Source organism: Canariomyces notabilis (genome assembly GCF_033297395.1).
Source record: "Canariomyces notabilis strain CBS 508.74 unplaced genomic scaffold N656scaffold_5, whole genome shotgun sequence".
NCBI classification, from domain to species: domain Eukaryota; kingdom Fungi; phylum Ascomycota; class Sordariomycetes; order Sordariales; family Chaetomiaceae; genus Canariomyces; species Canariomyces notabilis.
The window spans coordinates 337,005-358,113 of record NW_027041827.1 but is presented as its reverse complement, the minus strand read 5'-3'; the positions used below and the strand labels follow the sequence as shown (position 1 = coordinate 358,113).

Below are 21,109 nucleotides of genomic sequence, written 5' to 3'. Positions count from 1 at the left end.
TGGTCACACTGCCCTGCTGTTGTGAAAGACTATCAACTTGGCGAATCTATTAATGCAAGTCATATCCGAAACTCACATCTCAAACCTAATCACTTGGAACATCAAAGGTGACGGTACTGTATAGTGTAAGCGGGGAATCAAAGAACGAGGATTACCTATGGACTACTAACTGAGGCTGTCTCGGGCTGGCAGGTAACCGTCGGTAAAGGTGAAACGACAAGAGGATGACGCACGGAAACGAGAATATCTCACTCGTGCGTATTATCATCAGAGGGTTCAATTCAAGAAGCCAGTCTAATACTCCTATGCCGAACCTCCAAGCTTTGGTCCAGCAAAGATATCGCCAAGCCTCCTGAGATCGCTGTGCTCCGGTGACATGACACCCCGACCCGGAGCAAGCACTCCCGCTGAAGCCCAGGTTCTAAATCCATCCAGATCCCTGCGTTTCCCAGACGCGGAGATCCCGTAGAACGCCGGCCTGTGGTGGTCGCCAACGCTATGCATGTGAAAGATTGAGTAGGGCAAAGAAAATAAAAACAAGGAAGGAAAATGTGAATGGTGATCAGGGGGGACATGGGGTCGCTGATTGTGAGCAGTTTCACAAGATCTCGTCCTGCTCGCCCTCGTCTTCATCGCTGCCTTCGTGCTCCTCTTCCTCCGCACCATCATCATCTTCGAAATCACCCATCTCGTGATCATCGCCCTCATCGCCGGTATCGCTGCCTCCAAAGTCGAAGTCGCCATCACTCTCTGCCCAAAAGTCGTCATCATTCTCGGGCTTCGGGGGCGGTGTAGAATCGAAGCTTTTGGGCATCTCGAACCCAGCGGGAATATCCTTTTTGGACAGCTCGACCGTCTCACGCGCTTTCTGGTTGTACTCAGCCCGATGATCGCGGTACAGGACGCCGGCGTCAACGTTGGCAGGGGAATTGATCTCAGGGTCGTCGAGCAGCAGCAGAACGGATCGCAGAACGCTCTCGACACCCTGCAGCGGGGACCAGCGCTCGCTTGCGTCTTCGCCCGACATGAGATCCTCGCCTGGCGTATGCAGAATCGAGATGCAGAGCTGGCCATCCGGGTAAATGTTGGGGTGCGTGATGGGGATCAAGAAGCGGAACTTGGGCGGCTGATACGGGTACTCCTCGGTGAAGACCATCTCGGCCCTAAAGTAGCCGCCGTTGAAGGCGCTGTCCGAGTTGATGACCATGAGCGCAAAACGCCACTTGAGAATGTTGGTTGGCTCCTGTGAAGGGAAATAATATAGTCAGTTCAGGGTTGCTATAGACAAGTTATAGCACGCGGCAAGCCTACATCTTCAAAGTTGATCCACTTCTCTTTCTGCAGCGCTTTCATCTCACTCATGAGCCGGGTCTTCGCGCCCGACACAGGCGCGACCACGGTCGGTCGAGGCATCGTGACGAGGGTGGCAGCGTAACGAGATGTGAGATGTGAGATGTGCGTGTGAGACAACACTCCCAAGTCGTAAGGTCAGCGTGCGCGGACTGCCTCAGGATTCGCACTTGTGAGTCAAGAAACAGGCGAAGAAAATAAGGGCTCGCGAAGAAATTTCGAAAGAAGGGGGAAAGGGGATAACGGCTCGCGAAGAGGTTCGAGATCTCTTGAGAGAAGGCGTGCGCTCGAGGAGGCGGCGGCGGCGAAAGCGGCGGCGAATTAGGTGAATCAGTGAATAGCGTCACCCTATTCGCGACGTGAATGCTTACGCAGGGAAGATCGGAAGATCGAGGTGTGAGAAAATCGTCAACTGGGAAAATGTAGAAGGAGCTGGGATCTGCCGCTAGGGCTGTCTATATACCGTACCTGCCTCCCCACGTGTCGAAATTCCGTTGTTTCTTTATGCCTGGATCTTGCAGCTGCAGACCAAAGAGCAACTTCAACCCAACGTTCCTGAAATCGCCGATCCAGCAACATGACCCTTCCCTGGCCAAAAGTCGTTCACTTGACCACAGGGGTTTGGTGCTCGCCCCTAGCTGCGGCCTCGCCACGGCCCCACTCTCACTGCAGCCAGTGCTTGATAAGCTTGTCCGGACCCTTGCTCCCCTTGTCAACGCCTGATGTGAGCTGGATCTGACCTCGTGATGTGGATGGGATGTGAAATGGACCTTTTGAAGTCCATTGCATTCTATGCACATGTACACTACGAACCTAACCCAGTCATAGAATTCTCAAGGCTGCGTCTCTTACAAGTTCTCAACTTCATACACAGATTTCTCTCATCACAAGCAGACACTGTACGATCTCTTTCTACTCTGTACTGCGCATCGGAATGCAGTCTGTGATGGAATGTGATTGACATACCTACAAAGTACAAAGACCCAAGCAGTAATGCAATCATACCAGGGACCTAGTCTGGCTTCTTGAGCCATACACGGCCAAATCTTATGCATACGGGTATATAGGACAGGCACTCCCTATGCCACCGTTTGATGCTGTTCCGGGAATCCACCTCCAGAACTTACTTACACTTGAAGTCCGCTATCGCGATCTATCCCGGGTATCATCAACCGACACAACATGTACTCCTCCTATACATCATGCCCGCGAGTTGGGGCCAAAGATGCTCGCAGATGACAAGATGAGGGACCCGAGTATACTCCAGATAGAAACCACCATGAAAACCACGAAACACTGCGAAAGGAATTCAATCTAGAGGCCTTGGGCCCAACTTTCAAGACCCCGGAGATGAGGACGACGGGCGCCTCGGCTGTTTCGACTGCTGTGGAGCAACCTATCCCCCAAGGTCGTAGTATATGCACTTTCCCGTCCTGAAATTGTACACGAACGCATGGCCCGGCCCGCGCTTGCTTTCCCACTCCTCCCTCCATCCCTTGAGCATGTCATGTATCTCCCGCACGTACTTCTTCTCGACCGTGCCAACATTCTGCTCCACCTTGCGCCAGCTCTCCGGGTCCGACAGGCTGGTGGAATTGATCATGTCCAGGACCGCGTCGGATGTCTCGATGGCGGCAATGCGCCCTTCTAGAAAGCTCTGCACCAGTCGGGATGCGCTCGCCTGCGCTTGTTCGACCACGGCTCGCCGATTGAACTTCTTGCTCTTTGTCTGTGCCACTAGGACATGGACGTCCTGCTCGTGGTCGCCGCCGACACCACTACCGCCTGCCACGGCGCTGCCCGACTCGGAATGCGAGACCGCTGCGGTGCCGCGGAATTTCGTTCCCGAGCGTGTTTCCCTGTCGCGAATCTCGGATTTGAGCCAGTTGAAAAGTTCTTTGGGCTGGATATCGACGTCTGGGGCGTCTTTCCGTCCCATCGTCTTAATCTTCAGCATGTCGTGCTTGATGATGACAATCCAACTGTATGATTCGTCTCGGTAGCTGGAGAGAAGGTCTTCAGGAGAACGGGCGTCGCGGGCAAGCTCGGCACTGATGCCGTGCGCCCAGAGGGCCTGTAGGAGCTCTATGCCGGAGGACCGGAGAACGGACGGGTCAAAACTGGCGACAAGCACGTCACACTATTCTCGTGTCAGTCAGTTACACGATTTAGAGAAGGAGCTGCGGGAGTAAAAGACCGACCCGTTTGGTACTGAAAATGCCCTGCGTTTCCTCTTCCGCCGCCTTCTTGAGGAACGCCTTGCCTGTGGTTTTTGGAATCGGCTTTGCCAGTTGCTTCTCCCAGTTCAGACTGAAGCCAACCGCATGCCGCTCTCCGAATCGGTTGCCGATTTTGGGACGGTGTTCTTTAATCAAACTGTCGTATCTGCCGCCAGCTGCAAACACATCCTTGACTTTTTTGTCATACAGACAAGCAAACAGAATACCACCTCGGAAAAAGGCTTCGTTGAGACTGCTGAGCGGCGATATAAAGATCTTGCAGAGCACGCCGAGCTTCTTCGTGTATTCGTACACTTCCCTCAGGTGAGCCATCGTAGACGACGCTCGTTCTTGGTACACGGTCCCCTCAAACAGGTCCCTCAGTTTTGCAATAGCCTTGCTGGGCGTATCTACCTAGGATTAGCGGGTGCGAAGCCGCAAACTCAACGAGATTTCGCTTACCTCGGAAATCGAATCTCTGGAGCTCGTCGACGCTCGTGGCGGACATACCTACGACGGGCGATCTGAGCTCACTTCGAACCTTTTGCCAGTTGAAATTCCGGATGTTGAGTTTACTGAGTACCTCGGCAGCAGCTTGTCTAGCGCCAGCCTGGACACCACAGTATTCCAGAATCAGATGCAGTAGGTCAGAGTGGCCGAGGTGGAAGCACATCGGGGTCGAGGAAGTTGTAGGAAATGCCGCGACGATCTCGTCCAACACCTTAATGACCTCGGCCTCCTTCAAGGCAAGGTCCAGGGCATCGGTGGTGACGATGTCAAAGTCCACCTCTCCGTATACATCGGGATGACCGCCATCATGGCGGTCTCTGAATATATTCCCGAATGAGTAAGAGCGCTGGGGCACCTGGCCATTCGTGATCCTGCCAAGGGACCGAGCATGGCCCATGACCAAATCGAAGGGAAGCTGAAGTACCGTCCCGTTCTGGTCGAGCAAACGAACGGCATTCTGTCCATAATGCGACGAGGAGGGATAGAGACATGCAGTTGGGGCTTCAACAGCACCGTGACGCCTGAAGATTGAGATCAGAGTGTCCTTCACAACGTACTGACGCATGAGATCGCCAGGGCTTGGATTGGAAGAGGACATGTCCCAGGCATAGTCTTTTGCCTGCTCGATCTGCCGGGCGAATAGGGTGCTCAGCATCTTTTGGAAGTAAGGAGAAGTTGGGTCAGCCATCCCGGCAATGGCACGCTGTATCACCTCACTCTCCATCTGAACCGGCATCTTCCCGCTCTTGAGCAGCTCTGCGCTGGACGGGCGCTCTTTGGGGTTGTGGTTTAGCAAAGAGAGAAGAATATCGGTATGGTTCTTGTCAGTAGGCTTGAAATCTGATGGCAGTACTGGCGGATTTCGCCGTACATGCTCGAGGACCAATGCACGCTGCATCCCGAGCATTGGCGGATAGGACATCTCAAAGAGGATAATGCCCAGTGAGTACATCTATCAATTGTTCATTAGCATCGTGCTCTGCTTTCGAGATCACCAAAGGTCCCACGGGATTGCTTACATCCACTTTTGCAGTATAGGAGCCGCTTCCGCCTGTCCTCACTTCCGGGGCAACATAGACAGCCGTTCCGATGCTCCGAGTTTGGTCACCCGAGTCCAGATTTGGCGTGTTCTTGTCAACGCCCAACTGCCCACTCGTTGCCAGTCCGAAGTCCCCAATTTTCACATTCTCCAGGCCATCAGGTCCGACGCTGATGAAGATGTTCTCCGGTTTGAGATCTCGATGGACGATGCTGAGGCTATGGATATGCACTAATCCTTCCAGTATTTGGCGGAAAAGTCGCCAAATCTCTTGGGTTTCTTTGCTCAGGTTTCGGTTAATCGTGTCTCGCAAGGTCTGATAGTTGTCAGTCACGGGAAACATGATTATTCGAGCGTTACGGCAGGGAAAGGCGGAGAGCCCAAAGGTGAAAAGAATGAAGCTTACCAGTTTCTCGCAGTACTCCATGGAAATGTACATGGTTATCCGGGCCGGGCGAGTACTTCCCCTTCTGCTTCCTCTTCTGGTACGATGAACCGGGATAGCGTGCTGATCCTTCACAGGTTTGTGGTCCATAGATGAAGTATCCTCATCTGATGTTGAGGAACCATCGTCATCATCCTCATCGTCTTCCTCGTACTCCTCGTCTTCAACGACAGAATCGTATCCAAACTCAATCTCCGGAAGTCCGCTAGACGACATGAAGTCTAGACCTCGGCTTTTGCTCTCAGCGCACTCGATGTTGATATTCCGAGAAACGGTGCCTCTCGATGTCTCGGTGGCTGTTGTTTCTTCTTCGGTGTCTGCGAAGTCAACTGTCTCCTCGAGCCAGGTATTGTAGTATCGTACCACTGCCGGGTGATTCATTTGTGAGAGCAGCCTGACTTCTTTCAACATTTCGGACATCGTCTCATGCGATCTCCGTGTGACTTTTTTGATGGCATACAGACGCTGGTCAATCATTTTCCGGGCCCTCACCACCTCTCCAAAGCCCCCTTTCCCTAGCCGAGCTTCTTCTACATAGTCCTGAAGATATCTTGAGTGGATGGAACCGCGGTTCATGGAATCATGGCGCGCCGTCCGTGGCTGAGTCGTGGAAAAGGAGGTCAGTGAACCGCTCATGGCAGTGGTCTCGTCCTCGATTAGAATAGGAGCACTGGTCGCTAGAAACTCGCTAGAGCACAGCTCAAACGCACGAGGCCGCTTCTTGGGATCAGGCCTGAAGAAATTGGCAACCAATTCTTCCATTGGCCCGGACAGAGACAGTGACTCTATAAGAGAAGACGGAGAGTGGTACTTTTGCAAGACGCTGAGACCGAAGATCATCTGTAAAAATACTATCCCAAAATCCCAGACATCCGTCCTTTGAGTGTACTGTGGCTTTGAGACACCAGCGATCTCCGGCGGGAACCAATAGGCCGACTTTGCCGCTCTGGCGGCGGTCAGTGTTGTCACCTTGGTGCAAATATTATGCAGCTCTTTTTGAAAGCCGGCGTCAGCAATCTTGGGCACGATGTCACCTTGTGGCTCTCTGCAGAGGAGGATATTCTCTGGATGGATATCCTGATGGACAATGCCATGATTGTGTAGGAAGGCTAGCGCATCAAGGAGATCGACGGTCCATATTTTGGCCTTGCTGGTGTCAACGTGGCCGGCCAGCTCCAGCAACTCAGTAAGTGGGCCTTTGTCGCTGAGCGGACTCAAAACACTAATGCTCCAGATCGCAAGAGAGGAAGAATCGCTGTCGTTGATGGACCGATCAATCTTGAAATCAATTAGCTCGAGGAGGTTCTGATGGCGAAGCTTTTTCAGGGACTCTAGTTGCGTCTCTAGCGACAACAGCTGTTTTTTGAACTGAGCCGAATCTTTGCTCTGATCCTTCAGTTCGACTTGCTTCAAAGCAAGACTCGGGCGGACATTTCTGGCGGAGAGAACCGGCTTGACCTTGTATACCGTCGTGATAGGGCCTTCGCGATACAGAGTCTTTCCAGTTACGGTCTGGAAGTACAGTGAATTTCCCGATTTATCCATCAATTTGCAAGGCTGATCGAAAATGACAGCTACGTCGGTCTCCAATGGATCCTCTGTTGTTCGACCGGGGGATGGACGTTGGGTCCTGTTCTTCTGCCTCGACTCCTTGGCTTTTGCCCGCTGCCGCTTGAGCTCTTCCTGGACCATGTCACCAAGAACGCGTTCCTCCTCCTTTGTCTCCTCCATCTTTTTGCGCTCCTCGAGCTCCTTCTCGTTTTGAGCTAACCTTGCCAGCTCTGCTTCGTGGGCTGCTCGCTCTTCCTCCAGAGATGGGAGTTCTAAGCCTTGTGCCTTCTTTAGAGCAGCGGCTTCAAGAATGTCGCGAATGCCCTCGACGATTCGGTCAATCATCTCCTGCTCTTCTTGAGCCCAAATCTTGGGCTGGGTCTCAACAAACTTCTGGATCTTGAACTTTGTCGATTCCCGTAGGTCGCCCTCGTTTTTGATGGACAGGAGCGGAGGGGATTTGGGGTACGTAGCAACCAGAACGACTCCTAGCGTGACGGCAAGCTCACTGTCCGTCGATGCCTTGATCCTAATGTCAAAGGACGGCTCAGACTTCTTGAAGTGGCGTCAGCCATGGCGTCTCGTCGCCGAAGTTTGAGTCTATCGAGCGAGAACCTTACCTTCCAAGCGGTGTGTGTTGACGAGTGCTGCGTAAAGTCATCACCATAGATGGCCTGCAGCACCATCACCTCGTTTTCTTGCAGCTCTTGGTAATGAGTTTGCGATGCAGTGTTTCCCGGGCCCTTGAGCCCGGGGAAACTATCGTTCCCATTTTTCTTGGCTGCTTGCACTGGTTTCTTTGGTGCCATGGCGACTTGAAGCAATGGCTGACCAAATTGTGTTTTGGTACTCTGAGACAACTCGCCGGTGGCACCAGTGAGTTGGTTTACACAGCCAAAAGTTGGCTGTGAGAGTTTACATGTTTGAAACCATCGTGCAAAGAGTTGTGATAAGTGATAAGTCTTAAAACGACGGGATATCGTGAGTCGTCCTGTTCTGGAAGAACTTGGAAGGAGCACAGGTGCATGTGACTGAAGTTGTTGTTTAGACTTGGTACCAGCGGGGTTCATCAGCTGGCCCCACATAGGTATGTAGTACGGAGGTACGGATAACTTCAGATACAATACGAAATTACGAATACAACAGTACGTCGTTTGGAATTACAATACTTCGCATATGGCCCCACCTCAATCCGCGCTGTCGGCTGCAGCGACGCGCTTGGACCTAGCTTATCAATGCTCACAACAATAGTTCAGCGACGTTGACTGGCCCTATCGGGGGTCGAGTAAACAGTCCGCAAACAGCCTGCAACCGGAGTCTTGGAACCGTGTTTTACAGGTCGCAAAGCCCATCTACGAATGCTGGTCCTGAGTCTCGAAATAATAACTGAAACGACCGGACACATTTTGCATCGCGCTTTGGACGATTAGCAATGATTAGCTGGGCGCTGAAGCGCAATTCGGAGAGCGCTCGAGACGCGCCGGCTTCCGGTATGATCGAACCTGCAGCGCCGAGGAGATTGCAGTTTGCTTTGAATATGGAAACTCAAACACTTCGCAGATGATACAACTCAGATCGAGCAACCCGACACTCCTGCTCCCGTGTTCGCTGTGCGCGCGTTGAAGACAGCTCTGTTCGGCACCCCTGCGCCCCGAGACCGCCGGGCTCCGACTAAGCCTGCGAACGAGAAGGTGGCAACGCAAGAGAACGCCGATCAGGTTCTACAGGCCGATAAGTCGCCCGCGAAGCCTGCCGGTATTCTCCTCACTCCCGGCACCGGCACAACGCGTCGGAAACGCGTCTCATTTGGCCATGACGTGAAGCAAGGTTCAGGGGGCCGGGAGAGGACAAGCACTAGTGGACTCCCAGATGACTGTCCTGGCAAGTTTCCCAGTCCATGGGTTGACCGGGGCGCGGATTCCAGCACGTCTCGGCCAAAGACGAAATTGCAGCAAGCCCTGGAAAATTCACGGAATAACAGGACCAAGGAAGGCGTGACGGAGGAGAGGGACTTTGCGTATCCTCCAGCAGAGCAGCCGGAAGCCGTATGGGAAGAGGATGTTGACGAATCCGACTATGATGGCGACGTAACAACCGACCTCAACGAGCCCCACTCACGCTCTGGCAAATATTGGAAGTCATTCTTCGAGACGTACCATACGGATGCTAAGGCCGAGATGGAGAAGCTTGTCAAGTACAAGCAGCTCGCCAAGTCTTACGCAAGAATGAAGGATGCCGAGGCTCTCGACCTTAATCAAAAACTCAGGGAGGAACAGGAGAAGGTTAGGGCAATGGAGGAAAAGATCGCAGAAATGAGCCGCCAAGCCGCATTCACAACTAGAAAGAAAGGGGGTGAATACGACACAAAACTAGTAGAGGAACTTACCAAACAGACTGCGCTTGCCCCAGAATACAAAAAGCAAGTCGATGAGCTGGAGGCTCTTCTGCGAGAGGACGTGGATGAAGCTACCGAAGACAAGGCTCGTCGGCCGCGCCGAGTTGCATCACCCCGGACACAGCAGACACTGATGGAAACGCAGAGGGAACTAAGACGGGCGAGGTCACAGGCTCGGGAACTAGAAAAGTTGCAAGAGGAGCGCGACCGACTAAAGTCCGAACTAAGATTTGCGGAACAGCGGGCGACCAAGCTTGCCGAGGAAAACAGAAAGCTGTCAAAGGAGCTTTCACAGAGCGCGACTAGGATCCAAGAGCTGGAGAAGAGATTGGAGGACTCTAAGAGCTCTTACGACAGACTGAAAGAGGATGCGAAAGCCCGGTATGTCGAGGCGCACCAGGTGCTGCAGAAGAAAAACGAGAAAATCACGGAGCTTCAGGAGGAGATTGGCTCGCTCAAGAGAGAAGGAACAGATGTAAAACGATCAATTCGTACAATTCGGGCGAAGAGCTATGACGGCAAGGCCACGACACTCGGATCTTTGGAGACGGAAGACGCAAAGAATGCCCGAGAGTCAAATCGACCCAGCATCGAAAAGCGGTTATCTGTCCCGGCGTCGCTCGCCGAAACCAGGCAAAAAGAGCATCGCGATACAGACGGCCCGACGCACAGGCGTGATGATGATACTGCGCGCGCATCATCACGCACCCTGAAGGACAAGTTCGAAGTCGAGCCTGACACGAAAGTCCAACCCACATCCTCCGTACTCAGCGACCGAGGAAACCTGCAGGACAGCCGTAGTTCGGCATCCAGCGGGCGGTCCGCTCACGCCAGAGAGGATCAGCCGCATACCAGCCGGACCGACCGAGCAGTGGGGTCTACCCGAGCACGGGCATCGGAAGCAAGGGTACCCCCCAGTGACAGGATCGGTGAGACGCGCGACAACCGCCCCAGCAGGACGTCGTCCGAGCAGCTCAGGAGACCGGCCGCTCTACCACCCTCGCGTGAGACTGAAGAGCCAGACATTGACCTCGTGCAAGGAAGGTTTGCGCCTCTTGGAGGAACAGATGCGCAGAGCAGCGCTGTTTGGAGCACTGCGAACGCATCCCGAACAACCCTGCCTCCAGCCCGGCGAATAGCTGCAATTGCTCGGCTCCAACGCAAGAAGGCGGAGCGGGAAATGCAGCAGCTGATCCGGGACAAGGAGAACACAGGGTTGTAAACGCGTTAGGGCAGACTTAGTTGCATGGGCAAGGCGTTCGTTGGGCTGCTGTGTAGGTCTGGAATGCGTGGGTCAAGGGAAAGGCATTCTGTTCATGCCTGGATGGATAGGGTCACGAACATTGGCTAGCGGGATCATTGTATGGTGTTCGGGATATCCATGGGAGTCTTAGCAGTTGCGTTGTCTGGGGCTTTGTGGGAATAGCATTGTAATGGATTGTCATAATCTAGGACGGTATGTGCAAGATAAGCTACCTACCAGCTTATCGGTCATGTCAACTACATTCAATTCCGGTGAAATCGAACACCTGTAACTCACCACAAAAGAGATCATTGTCTGAGCAATGACTCGTCACGATGGACTCGAGAATTGTAAACGAGAGTTATTCAGACAGCACACTTGACAATGAAATTGCCGACCTAGAGCGAAAGCTAGCAATTGCCAAAGCCAAGCGTCCTCAACAACTCACCCCTCACTCTCATTCATCGCCAACAAGTGAGTGATCCCCCGAACATATTCTGACCCCTTAACCGGCCCAAACTAAACTAACAATACTCCAGACTCAACCCCACCCCTCCTCGCATCCCTCCACGACACCAGCTTCCACTTCCTCCTGCTCCTCTCCGACTCAGCCCTGCCCCTGGGCTCCTTCGCCTTCTCATCCGGGCTCGAGAGCTATTTAGCCCACCAGAAACTCGTCTCGCGCCAGCCAACCTCCTTCGCCTCCTTCCTGCCTCTGTCCATCTCCTCATACGCGTCCACGACCCTGCCCTTTGCCCTGGCCGCCCACCGCGACCCGGCGTCCCTCGCCACCCTGGACGACGCACAGGACGCGACCATTGTGTGCACCGTCGGCCGCCGGGCCTCGGTCGCGCAGGGCCGGGCGCTGTTGGGCATCTGGGAGCGGTCCTTTGCCGGCACTAACACTAGCATTCCGGGTACGGGGGTGATGGATGGGAAAGGGGAGGGAGGAGAAGGGCAAAGACAGAGGGAAGGGCTGGAAGCGCTCCGGGCTTTCTCCGCCCTCCTCAAGACCTCCTCCTCATCCACATCCACATCCACATCCACATCCACATCCACATCCACATCCACATCCCCACCCTCCTCAACTGCAACAGCGGCAGCAGCCCACGAGACGACCACGTGCGCAAACGACCCCCTCCCACCGCCAGCAGCCTCGGCGCACCTTGCACCGCTATTCGGGGCCATCTGCCGGGTGGTGGGTCTCAGCCTGGAGCAGACGGCGTACATCTTTCTGCTGGGCCACGTCAAGGCGCTGGTGTCGGCGGCGGTGCGGGCGGGCATGTTTGGGCCGTACCAGGCGCAGAAGACGCTTGCCTCGGGAACGGTGCAAGGGCTGGTTTCGGCCATGATTGAGCGCGAGTGGGAGACTAACGTCGAGGAGGCGGGCCAAAACGTGCCTGTTATGGACTTGTGGGTTGGCAGGCATGAGGTGTTGTATTCGAAGATATTTAATAGTTGATGTATTTTGTTTATATACAGGGGGGGTTGGGGGTGCATGCGGTACGGTTGCATGTTATGGTATTGGTATCATGCATTATACAGATCTAAGTGAAATACGTTAAAACACTGTAACACCCCCTCAGTCATCCTCGTCGTCGCTACCGTATGCTACTAACGGCCCAGAAGAAGCTGCCGATGCCTTTGGTTTTGTCGCGACAGCCACTTGAGCTGCTTGTAACGCAGCCAAGGTACTTCCGGAAAGAATTCCACCTGTCGTTCCCTCACCATGTCCTTGATGGTGTGCTTCCTCCGCTTGGACCGCTTCTGAAGCCTCAAGCAGCAGCCGCTGCTCATGCTCAAGCTCGTAGCCTTCCCTTCCTCTTGGGTTGACCGCGTTCGGGCCCCTTGCAAAATGCACCTCGTCGGGCGCCTCGTACCCTTCCAGGCCATAACTGCTCTCAAGTTTTCGCCTTTTCCGTGCCTCCGGATCCTTCCCTTCAATCTCAGCTACGTACTCGGCCGGCAGTGCTTTCCGGATAGCCTCTGCTGCTTGCTCCTCGATACGTCTGGCTTCGCGTTTCTGAGCCATTGGGTTAGGGTCCGCCGTCGCCCACCGAACGTTCAGGATTTCGTTATGGTCAAGGGATCTGGAACACACGTCAGCAACACAGGACAGAGACGCCGGGTTACCATGAAACATACTGATGGGCCATTGCCTCCTTTGCAAACTGAGCGTTGGCTTCATTCGTATACGTCACAAATGCCACACCCCTTGTATTGAGCACGCGGATGCGCTCAATCTGGCCCCATTCGGCAAAGTGCCGCGCAACAATCTCCTCGATGTCATCCGTCACATGGATCCTGCCAATGTATATTGTGCGGTTCTGCCGGGTAAAGCTACCCACGCCGCCCATGTCGTCGCGGTAGTCGCTGAACTTGTCGCGTCCGAAACAGTCGACATTCGGGTTGAAAATGTCGTGCAGGCCTGGTAACCTATGTAGATAATCACAGTCCTGGCCCTTGGGACTGTACCGAAGAGGAAATTAGTTTGCGCGCACCGAGAGATACAGCAAGAGTATCAACGTACCATATGCCCCTCGCGAAAAACAGACAGAAATACGAGCCGGGACGGGCATCAGCCCGCGTGTATCCCGAATCCTGGGCAATATTACACCTCCCCTTGGCGTGAGTTTGCGACAGGTATTTGTCCTCCCGATCGCCGCCAGACCACTTGTTGTACCAGATGTTGAAGACAGTACCCGTCTGCGGCGGCGGTTCCGATTTGACCAAGGCAGGATCGATTTGCGGCCTCGCTGGCCTCTTTTTTCGCCTGATAATCTTCTTCACCTTCTTCTCTGTCGGGGGTGCTACTTCGTTGCTGGCTGTGGCGAGCGCAAGCTCTTGCGCATGGTCTTGAGCGTCGTCGGCAACCGTCGTGGCCACATCGGGCCTGGTATCAACTTCTGCCATTGCAGGATCGGAGAGACTTTCGAAATATCGCAGCGTATATTGCAACGGTTTATACCTATTGGCGCAACCAGATCCGGAATGCAGGTCAAGTCGTTCTGGTTGTGAGAGGCAGAGAGGGTGGAAAAGAAGTCAACACACGAATGACGATGTTCGGAAGAGGCGCGTTGAGGTTGAAGAAACGGCAAGCTCAAGTTTAAGGACCCACTCAGGTTCCACTCTGCCGCCTTGGCGGTTTCTGCAGGACAAGGCGGTGTGGGCGAGTCAGGCTAAGATATGGCGCCCCGCACACCCCTCCCTTGCGTCCTTGAAATTCTGCCGCCTCAAAACGTGGGGTCTTTTGCCAGGGTTCACTGAGATGCACACTGCACATTGAGCGCCGACACAGCGAGCAATTCAGTCCCTTGCCAGTGGCACTTTGATTCGGAATCAATAAACAGAAAGGAATATCATATCAGCCTTTCGCCATCCAAAATGGTGAACATCACAGAGAAGATAAAGGAGTGAGCAGGATCCTATTTGTTCCCTGGTCTTTGAAAGGGAACACAGGCTGACGGAGGGCAGGATTGAGGAGGAGATGAGGAGAACCCAAAGTTTGTCCTACTATGCTGGCCTGGACGGACGAGGACGACTTGACTAACAGCATTATAGAAAACAAGGCAACAGGTACAAAACTCGCTGCGCTGTGCTCTCACATCGGGATGACTGCCTGAGCATGATATGCTGACGACTTGCGCCAGAATATCATCTGGGTCTCCTGAAGGGGTAAGTAAATACCCTGCTAACGGGTATCTCGAATACTATGTCCTAACATTCCACAAGCAAGTTGGCACGACTTCGCGCGCAGTTGTTAGAGCCAACTGGCGGGAGTGGTGGAGGGGGTGCGGGCTTCGACGTGAGCAAGAGCGGCGATGCGCGGATAGCCCTAGTGGGGTTCCCTTCAGTGGGCAAGTCAACGTTCCTCTCAAAGGTCACGAAAACGAAGTCAGAGGTAGCCTCGTACGCCTTCACAACGCTCACAGCCATCCCCGGCGTCCTCGAGTATGGGGGTGCCGAAATTCAATTGCTCGATCTGCCGGGTATTATCGAAGGGGCAGCTGAAGGGAAGGGCAGGGGTCGTCAGGTCATCTCGGCGGCAAAGACCAGCGATTTGATCCTTATGGTTCTTGATGCAACAAAGCGAGCCGAGCAGAGGGCACTGCTGGAAGCCGAGCTAGAAGCTGTAGGGATCCGGCTGAACCGAGAACCACCGTAAGTCTACAGCAGGAACCTCCTTAGCGACCCCTTCTCACACGCAAGCAGAAACATTTATCTGAAACCGAAGAAGGCGGGCGGGATGAAGATCACCTTCCAGTCCCCGCCAAAGGGTCTCGACGAGAAGATGATTCAGAACATCTTGCGCGACTACAAGCTCCTGAACTGCGAGGTGCTCGTGCGCGACGAGAATGCCACTGTTGACGACCTCATTGATGTCATCATGAAGGACCACCGCAAGTACATCAAGTGCCTATACGTCTACAACAAGATTGACAGCGTCTCGCTCGACTTTCTGGACAAGCTGGCGCGAGAGCCGCACACGGTTGTCATGAGCTGCGAGCTGGATCTGGGCATTCAAGACGTCATCGACCGGTGCTGGAAAGAGCTCAACCTGATACGCATATACACAAAGCGGAAAGGAATTGACCCGGATTTTAGCGAGGCCCTGATTGTGAGGAACAACAGCACCATTGAGGACGTATGCGACCGCATCCACAGAACGCTCAAAGACACATTCAAGTACGCCCTGGTCTGGGGCGCCAGTGCGCGGCATATCCCGCAGAGGGTAGGACTGGGTCATGTGGTGGCGGACGAGGATGTTGTGTACATAGTCAGCGGGTGGAAGGCATGAGAGTCCGACTGGGGAAAGGGGCAGAGGATGGGAAGAGCGTATCACATAGCGGTATAACATTGACCGACCATCATGGCCATACGAAGAAAACGTGGTAAGCCTTGTTACCGTGTAGATGTGTAGCTTTCTCGTCATAACAAGTCGTAACGACCCTCACTCCGGGCCAAGGTGATAATCAACGTCCCGTACTAGCAGACACACATTTGCCCGAACGCCCCCGGATGCCTGAACCCAATAAACCCTTCCTTTGTAGAGACCATTACAGAGAGATCTCTATGTCCAACGAAAAGAAAAGCCCCAAACCGAGAGACAAGAGACGACTGCAGGAACCGCAGCCAAGTAGTGAGAAGAAGCGCCATCAATGCTCACGACAGCCAGGCGGCAGTTGTCGTTAGGCGTGCTTATGCGACAGGTGGGTGGTCTCAGTTCGCCGCGCCCTCCGAGCGTGCAGGCGTGGTGCCGAGGAGTCCATCACCGCCGTTGCCGGTTCCGAGCTTCTTAGCTGATGCCTGGGCAAACAGCGACTTTGGCTTGACTCTGTGGTAAAAGGCAAACAGTCAGATGCATTGCATTCAAAAGCGTCATTCAGCATTGAGAGAGTTACGTACTTGCCGACCTGCTTATTTCGAAATGCGCTGAGCTTTGCGGTGCAAGGGCTCATGATGTTGTCCGACGGGGAGATGTACGTCTTCCTGTTTACCCATCGTGTGTCAGCGTCGGCGGGACGATTTGGAATCTTGAACAGAGCGGGGGCCAACGTACTCTCCCTTTTCCATCTTGGACTGAAAGACTTGTCTGTGGTACTCCATGCTCATAACATCGGGCTTCACGGGGTTTGAATCCGGCTCGAGCGAGATAGTTTGGGTTGAAAGTGCCGCGTTGGCGTCTTTGGCCATGAGAACGTTGGAAGACATGGTCTTTATATTTTCTAGCGCTTGCTCGGATGGGAGACGGAATGCTCGTTGGGTAGGCAACTTGAACGGGAATGTAACACCAGTGATGGCCAGGAGCGAAAACAAATAGCAAGTGGCTTAAGTGAAAGGAAGGGTAAACATAAGATCCGGCCTTTAGGAGCTAAATTGCCTGCTGGAATGCTGCACTGGCGTTGCAAGAGAGGTCTTGGGGGGAGACCAAAATTTGCCTTAATGTAGTGTAGAAAAAACAGATTGCCTGTTTGGGCAAGAACGACCCGGCAACGGCAGGGCCCCACAACATCCTCCTTGGCACCGGAGACGTCACCGTAGTGTACAAACCGCTCGATCGCATTGCGTTCTTACTCTGTGACGGCGGTCTGCTGGGACGGCAGTCCTCGGTTCTTGATGTATGAAGGGCTCGATCGCGTCTTGTCTCTCTTGTCCGCCTTATACCACGCGCAACGTCTCCGCTGTTGATTTTCGCTTTCATTGCCCTTGTAGGCGCCTTAAGCGACCCTAGATGGTCTTCATGTGGCCGAGAAGTTCGATGGCACACAGTTGAATCAGTTCCCAATGCTTTACTAAAGACACCACACCGTACATACTCCCAGACGCCTAGTCATAGATCCTCCCAGAAAACCAAACGTACATTTCTCTCAACACTCTGGTGCATATCATTTAGGTGCCTTATGCATAGCAAACAGCCTGCCTCCTCCAAGTCCCGACCACACGCGTGGAGGCTAGGCTTTTCTTTGCATGGTGTTGTAATTGACTCCCCAGCTTCAGTCTCCTCGTCGACTTTGCTGAGGACCTGACGCCCCTGTGGGACTTTCATGAACCGGATTTGCTGGCGCCCGCCGGCCCGCCGCCGCATGAGGCTGGCTGGTGGTTCCGGCCGCGGCTCGATGTAGTCGATGGATATGTCTCGCCACGGCGCGAAAGGTACCGGCAACGGCTTGAGGAAACCGGTTGGCGACGATCTTAGGGTCTTCGTCTTCTCACACAGCGCGCAGGCCCGGGATTCACTATACCCATACAACTCGAACCAGCATGCACCCGCCTCTTCCCTTAATGTATCCATCATCATCATCCTGGTTGTTGACTCTCCCATTTTGACGCTCCGGCTACGCCCACCAAGCATTTCCCTTCAAGTTATATCCCGACGCCCGGCTAGACCGGGTAATAGAGTGTCGAGTTGAGAAAACGCGAAGTTTTGGAGCGCGAGGTCTGGTTATATCCCAGTCCGAGTATGCATACTCCTACACCAGAACCACCCCTTCGGGTCCGAGCAGACCATCAATAAGAATGAAACAAACGCAGTTGGCAAGCCTCCATTGGGACGGGAGCCGACCGTGACGGCGTACACTCAGCTATAGCCATGGGACGTTGCGTCGCGGCGCCGGCGGTATGGGATCAAAGTCCGGAGCCCTGGCTCTTATCTAACTGGCCTTGGTGTTCTGTTCCCGTACCTCCTCCTCCTCCGCTGTGAGATCTCGCGCTTAGGTAGCCCAGTTCATGTTGCTGGCCATCGAGAAGCTTAGTTAACACCGCGCTCTATTAGACTGACGAGCGTTAATCAGCAGTCAAGGGGATCATGGTGGTTGTCCTTTCCCTCCTGCCACGCTCTTGCGGCGTGCGTCAGGAGGAGAGTATGTCATTTCAATGATAATCGCCGTCCCGATGAGTTCCACCGCCTGAGCTTGGGCCTGAACCTGGATCTTTCATTGCCCGGTCCTTGTCGTCTTCCAGGGGCACGGGGTATGCCGCTGCAGTGGTCGCAGTGGTTGTTGTTCCGGCTGAATCCGTCCACGGACAGGTCCCTGCACTGGCAGCACCATCTGTAGCGCTCCGTGTTCAGCCTGCTCTGCATCAGAACCACGCCATCTGTCTTCATGGATGTGTTTCTTCTGCCCATTGGCAAGTAGGCTGATCCTCTTCGGAATTGTCACTACTATTGTTGAACCTGAGATTGAAGGAGGAAAGAAAAGATAAGGTAGGCAAGGTAAGTAAGTTGGGCTTGAGCTACCAGGAACAATAACATCTTCTATAAAGGGGTTTTCAACTGCCGGCTTGGCTCCATCGACCACGTCGGAGAAGTCCACGATCGCTTCGAATAGTTCTCGGACCAGCTCCCACAGGGACTCTTCATCTTACCGGGAAGTCCTCGCTTGCATGACCGGCCGCCTTGCCTTTCCTGTCATTGCAGGCGCTGTGGTCGTTGTAGACGTTGGGCTCGGCGGGGCTGCCGCGGCTTCTGCGACTTTCCGTGTGCTTCTCCGCGCTCCCGGCCGTAGGTTAGCAGGTCGACGGAATCGGACTTTCTTTGGCTTTTCCAGCTTCTCTTTTTCAGTCTTTCTTTTTCGAGCCTGGCTTGCTCGATGAGGTTCTGGCTGAAACGTCTGAACGGTTGCTCCGGCTGCGGTATCGCTGTTTCTGTTCGCCAATCTGCTGAAGGCGACGTACTCCTGGGCAGCCTACCTACTTAGGTAGTCTACCGGCTCACAGACGCGCTGCCCTCCGTGGGACCGTGGCACTTGAGACAGCAGCCATCGCCATGGATCTGCACCACTTTGATGCACCTAGGAGCATAGGCTGAGTCTTTCGCTAGGCGATGGATGAAGTTTCGACACTGCAGCACCTCGAGAGGTTCATGTTGCGCGGGCGTCGCAGGCTTCTGCGGGACCCGGAGAGGTAGCTCGGACGGTTCTCTTCACATACGAGGTACGAAGACAACTGGAGGGATCAAAGAAGTCCGCTGGGAATGGAGTGCAGTGAGGGCAAAGAACCTTATAAATGAAATTCGTTCATGAGTCCCACAGTAGAGCAGGCTTCCTCGTTCTGAGATCATTAGCGACCCACGCATCACAATCCCACCGACTGGACCCAGAAATCGTGAGTTCCACAGGGAGTTTGAGAGCTCCACCGCCCGCGACTTGGACCTCGAACAAAGCCTGAACATGCCGCGGTGTTCTGTTTTGTTCTAGAAATCCAGGTTGCATATAGCGATGGTTACTGCACCGACAGTCAACAGACATGAGAAAACGTAGAGGTAGCTAGGGTATTGAGCTTCCTATGCACATCCAGGTCATCCAGGTTTGTCGTGGACTCGTCTCCTCCCTCCAAACCTTCACCTGGCGGTAATGGTATAGAGAGGGCGCCCAAGGTATTGTTTGGCTTGCTTCTGAGCAATGGCCTTGTTCGAATGAATAGCCTGCTGCCATGCTTGCGGTGGACCTTAGCCTCCCGCTTTTGCTGGAGCTCAGCCTGCTTAGCAATGCGCTCCTCCTGGCCCTGAGCACGCTGGGCTGAGCGCTCCTCTCTGATCTTCTTCTTTTTGTTCGGGCGCCAACCCGGTCGTGGATAGGTTGGTAAACATTTGAACTGGCTGTAAAACTGGGCTTGTCGCACTTTGTATAGGCACTGCAGTTGCCAGAACTTGAGTAGGCTGGTTGAACCGGGGGTTCTCATCTGAATTTGAAGACCCAACTCCAGCGCCTCGAGTCCCTGTCATCTCCATCAGAGCCTGGCCGAGCGTCTGGTGACAATAGTACTAAGTACCTACTTGCCACTTCGGCAGCCAGCTAGTCAACTCAGTTGTCCAGCATTGCCGTATCGAGGGGTCAGCTATCCTTCTTATGCAGGTGGGCTTGCGGAGTCAGGCTGCCGTCGATGCTATCCATGGACGACATTTTGGTATAAAGGGGACAGTGGCGGATTTGATGGATAAGTTCCATGTCTGAAGAAGATGTGTACAGGAAAGGTGGATGGGAATGAGTTGAAGAGAGTGTGGGAGCCTTCCGTTGTGAGGGCGCTCTTTTTGGAACCGGCCGACTCGTGTGGAACGAGGACAAGTATTGACAACATACGGCGATATGGACCGTTCTGAATAAAGCCAAATGTGCTAGGCCCAGGGGCAAATAGTGAGGAGGGAGCTTTATGATATATCTACCTAGGAGCTGATCTAAAGAAGAAGGGTCATGAAAAGGATCATATTGGCGGGTTTTAATGTAACTGCATGCTTGTACCTTAAGGTGACGAAGAGAGAGATTGGAGTCAAGGGAATTTCGTAGGTAGACCACTCAACAGACTAGGGAAGGTTCAATTACAGTAGCAGGGTGAATGTTTTTGTCGGCCTGTAGGTTCAGGGGATATATCCTGTGACCCCTGAGAAAGTATGAGGATCCATACTACAAGGAAACCATCCATGGTGGTCCTTGGGCCTGGCAAATATATACCTAACACAACAGTTTACCTCCTTCTTCCATACCTACTCTTTAGTTCTCTAGGCAGTTGGTGCTTGCTACCCGTTGATGAGGAAGAGGATGTGCTTGTAGCCCCTGTCCTGCTGCTTGTTGATTTGGTGTCCGTCGGGTTTGATTTCTGCTTCAAATTGTTTGTTGCCCGGCCAGAGGCGTCACTTTGGACGAGCACGAGTGCACTTGTCTACAGCTTGTTTACCACCCACTGTTGTTGTGTCGATTGTGGGCGTAGGTGGTGGTTCCTGCACCATTGATTGCACTGGCAATTGCTATTACATGACAGGCAGTGTCTGTTCTTCACAAATCTGTCTTGCGCTATATTCCATTCAGTCCCTCCGCTTCCCAAGTACCTAACTAGACGCCAATCGAACTTGAAGCGTCCCGTC

The 21,109-nt window shown here is 53.7% G+C and overlaps 6 protein-coding genes across 6 annotated transcripts; 2 read left to right on the top strand and 4 right to left on the bottom strand.

The window, feature by feature from the left end:
• Positions 1-631: 631 nt before the first annotated feature.
• On the bottom strand, positions 632-1,383 carry N656DRAFT_686434 (uncharacterized protein; the record flags this gene model as incomplete). Its single annotated transcript, XM_064810623.1, has 2 exons — positions 632-1,243; positions 1,312-1,383. Coding segments are annotated over 2 exons (684 nt in total), but the record flags the coding sequence as incomplete, so codon positions are not given.
• A 916-nt stretch (positions 1,384-2,299) lies between these two features.
• N656DRAFT_748928 (Serine/threonine-protein kinase) lies at positions 2,300-8,164 on the bottom strand. The gene is made up of 6 exons (XM_064812962.1): positions 7,735-8,164; positions 5,525-7,669; positions 5,099-5,434; positions 4,032-5,031; positions 3,552-3,979; positions 2,300-3,490 (listed from the first exon to the last, which is right to left on the bottom strand). Exons 1-6 carry the CDS (start codon positions 7,921-7,923, stop codon positions 2,747-2,749), a joined length of 4,842 nt encoding a protein of 1,613 aa, XP_064672120.1. The 5' UTR covers positions 7,924-8,164; the 3' UTR covers positions 2,300-2,746.
• A 2,923-nt stretch (positions 8,165-11,087) lies between these two features.
• On the top strand, positions 11,088-12,214 carry N656DRAFT_766744 (uncharacterized protein; the record flags this gene model as incomplete). The annotated part of the gene is made up of 2 exons (XM_064813501.1): positions 11,088-11,226; positions 11,292-12,214. 2 exons carry the CDS (start codon positions 11,088-11,090, stop codon positions 12,212-12,214), a joined length of 1,062 nt encoding a protein of 353 aa, XP_064672119.1.
• A 6-nt stretch (positions 12,215-12,220) lies between these two features.
• N656DRAFT_776709 (uncharacterized protein) lies at positions 12,221-13,841 on the bottom strand. Its single transcript, XM_064814690.1, has 3 exons — positions 13,283-13,841; positions 12,898-13,221; positions 12,221-12,842 (listed from the first exon to the last, which is right to left on the bottom strand). Exons 1-3 carry the CDS (start codon positions 13,663-13,665, stop codon positions 12,335-12,337), a joined length of 1,215 nt encoding a protein of 404 aa, XP_064672118.1. The 5' UTR covers positions 13,666-13,841; the 3' UTR covers positions 12,221-12,334.
• Positions 13,842-14,097: 256 nt separating this feature from the next.
• On the top strand, positions 14,098-15,728 carry N656DRAFT_776707 (GTP-binding protein 1). Its single transcript, XM_064814689.1, has 6 exons — positions 14,098-14,165; positions 14,227-14,255; positions 14,314-14,328; positions 14,403-14,427; positions 14,485-14,913; positions 14,965-15,728. The coding sequence occupies exons 1-6, from the start codon at positions 14,137-14,139 to the stop codon at positions 15,548-15,550; spliced, it is 1,113 nt and encodes a 370-aa protein (XP_064672117.1). The 5' UTR covers positions 14,098-14,136; the 3' UTR covers positions 15,551-15,728.
• Positions 15,729-16,832, bottom strand: N656DRAFT_776705 (uncharacterized protein). Its single transcript, XM_064814688.1, has 3 exons — positions 16,313-16,832; positions 16,159-16,242; positions 15,729-16,087 (listed from the first exon to the last, which is right to left on the bottom strand). The coding sequence occupies exons 1-3, from the start codon at positions 16,462-16,464 to the stop codon at positions 15,973-15,975; spliced, it is 351 nt and encodes a 116-aa protein (XP_064672116.1). The 5' UTR covers positions 16,465-16,832; the 3' UTR covers positions 15,729-15,972.
• Between the last annotated feature and the right edge of the window lie 4,277 nt (positions 16,833-21,109).

Bases quoted from the DNA above. Each gene is read 5' to 3' on its own strand.
- N656DRAFT_748928 (XM_064812962.1), bottom strand. From the start codon at position 7,923: ATGGCACCAAAGAAACCAGTGCAAGCAGCCAAGAAAAATGGGAACGAT. The intron at 5,032-5,098 runs GTAAGCAATCCC...AACAATTGATAG, and splicing joins CCTATACTGCAAAAGTGGAT to ATGTACTCACTGGGCATTAT. The intron at 3,980-4,031 runs GTAAGCGAAATC...AATCCTAGGTAG, and splicing joins CCAGAGATTCGATTTCCGAG to ATACGCCCAGCAAGGCTATT.
- N656DRAFT_776709 (XM_064814690.1), bottom strand. From the start codon at position 13,665: ATGGCAGAAGTTGATACCAGGCCCGATGTGGCCACGACGGTTGCCGAC. The intron at 13,222-13,282 runs GTACGTTGATAC...TCTTCGGTACAG, and splicing joins TTTTTCGCGAGGGGCATATG to TCCCAAGGGCCAGGACTGTG. The intron at 12,843-12,897 runs GTATGTTTCATG...CGTGTGTTCCAG, and splicing joins AAGGAGGCAATGGCCCATCA to ATCCCTTGACCATAACGAAA.
- N656DRAFT_776707 (XM_064814689.1), top strand. From the start codon at position 14,137: ATGGTGAACATCACAGAGAAGATAAAGGA. The intron at 14,166-14,226 runs GTGAGCAGGATC...GACGGAGGGCAG, and splicing joins ATCACAGAGAAGATAAAGGA to GATTGAGGAGGAGATGAGGA. The intron at 14,428-14,484 runs GTAAGTAAATAC...ACATTCCACAAG, and splicing joins CATCTGGGTCTCCTGAAGGG to CAAGTTGGCACGACTTCGCG.
- N656DRAFT_776705 (XM_064814688.1), bottom strand. From the start codon at position 16,464: ATGTCTTCCAACGTTCTCATGGCCAAAGACGCCAACGCGGCACTTTCA. The intron at 16,243-16,312 runs GTACGTTGGCCC...ATGGGTAAACAG, and splicing joins TCCAAGATGGAAAAGGGAGA to GAAGACGTACATCTCCCCGT. The intron at 16,088-16,158 runs GTACGTAACTCT...CTTTTACCACAG, and splicing joins CGAAATAAGCAGGTCGGCAA to AGTCAAGCCAAAGTCGCTGT.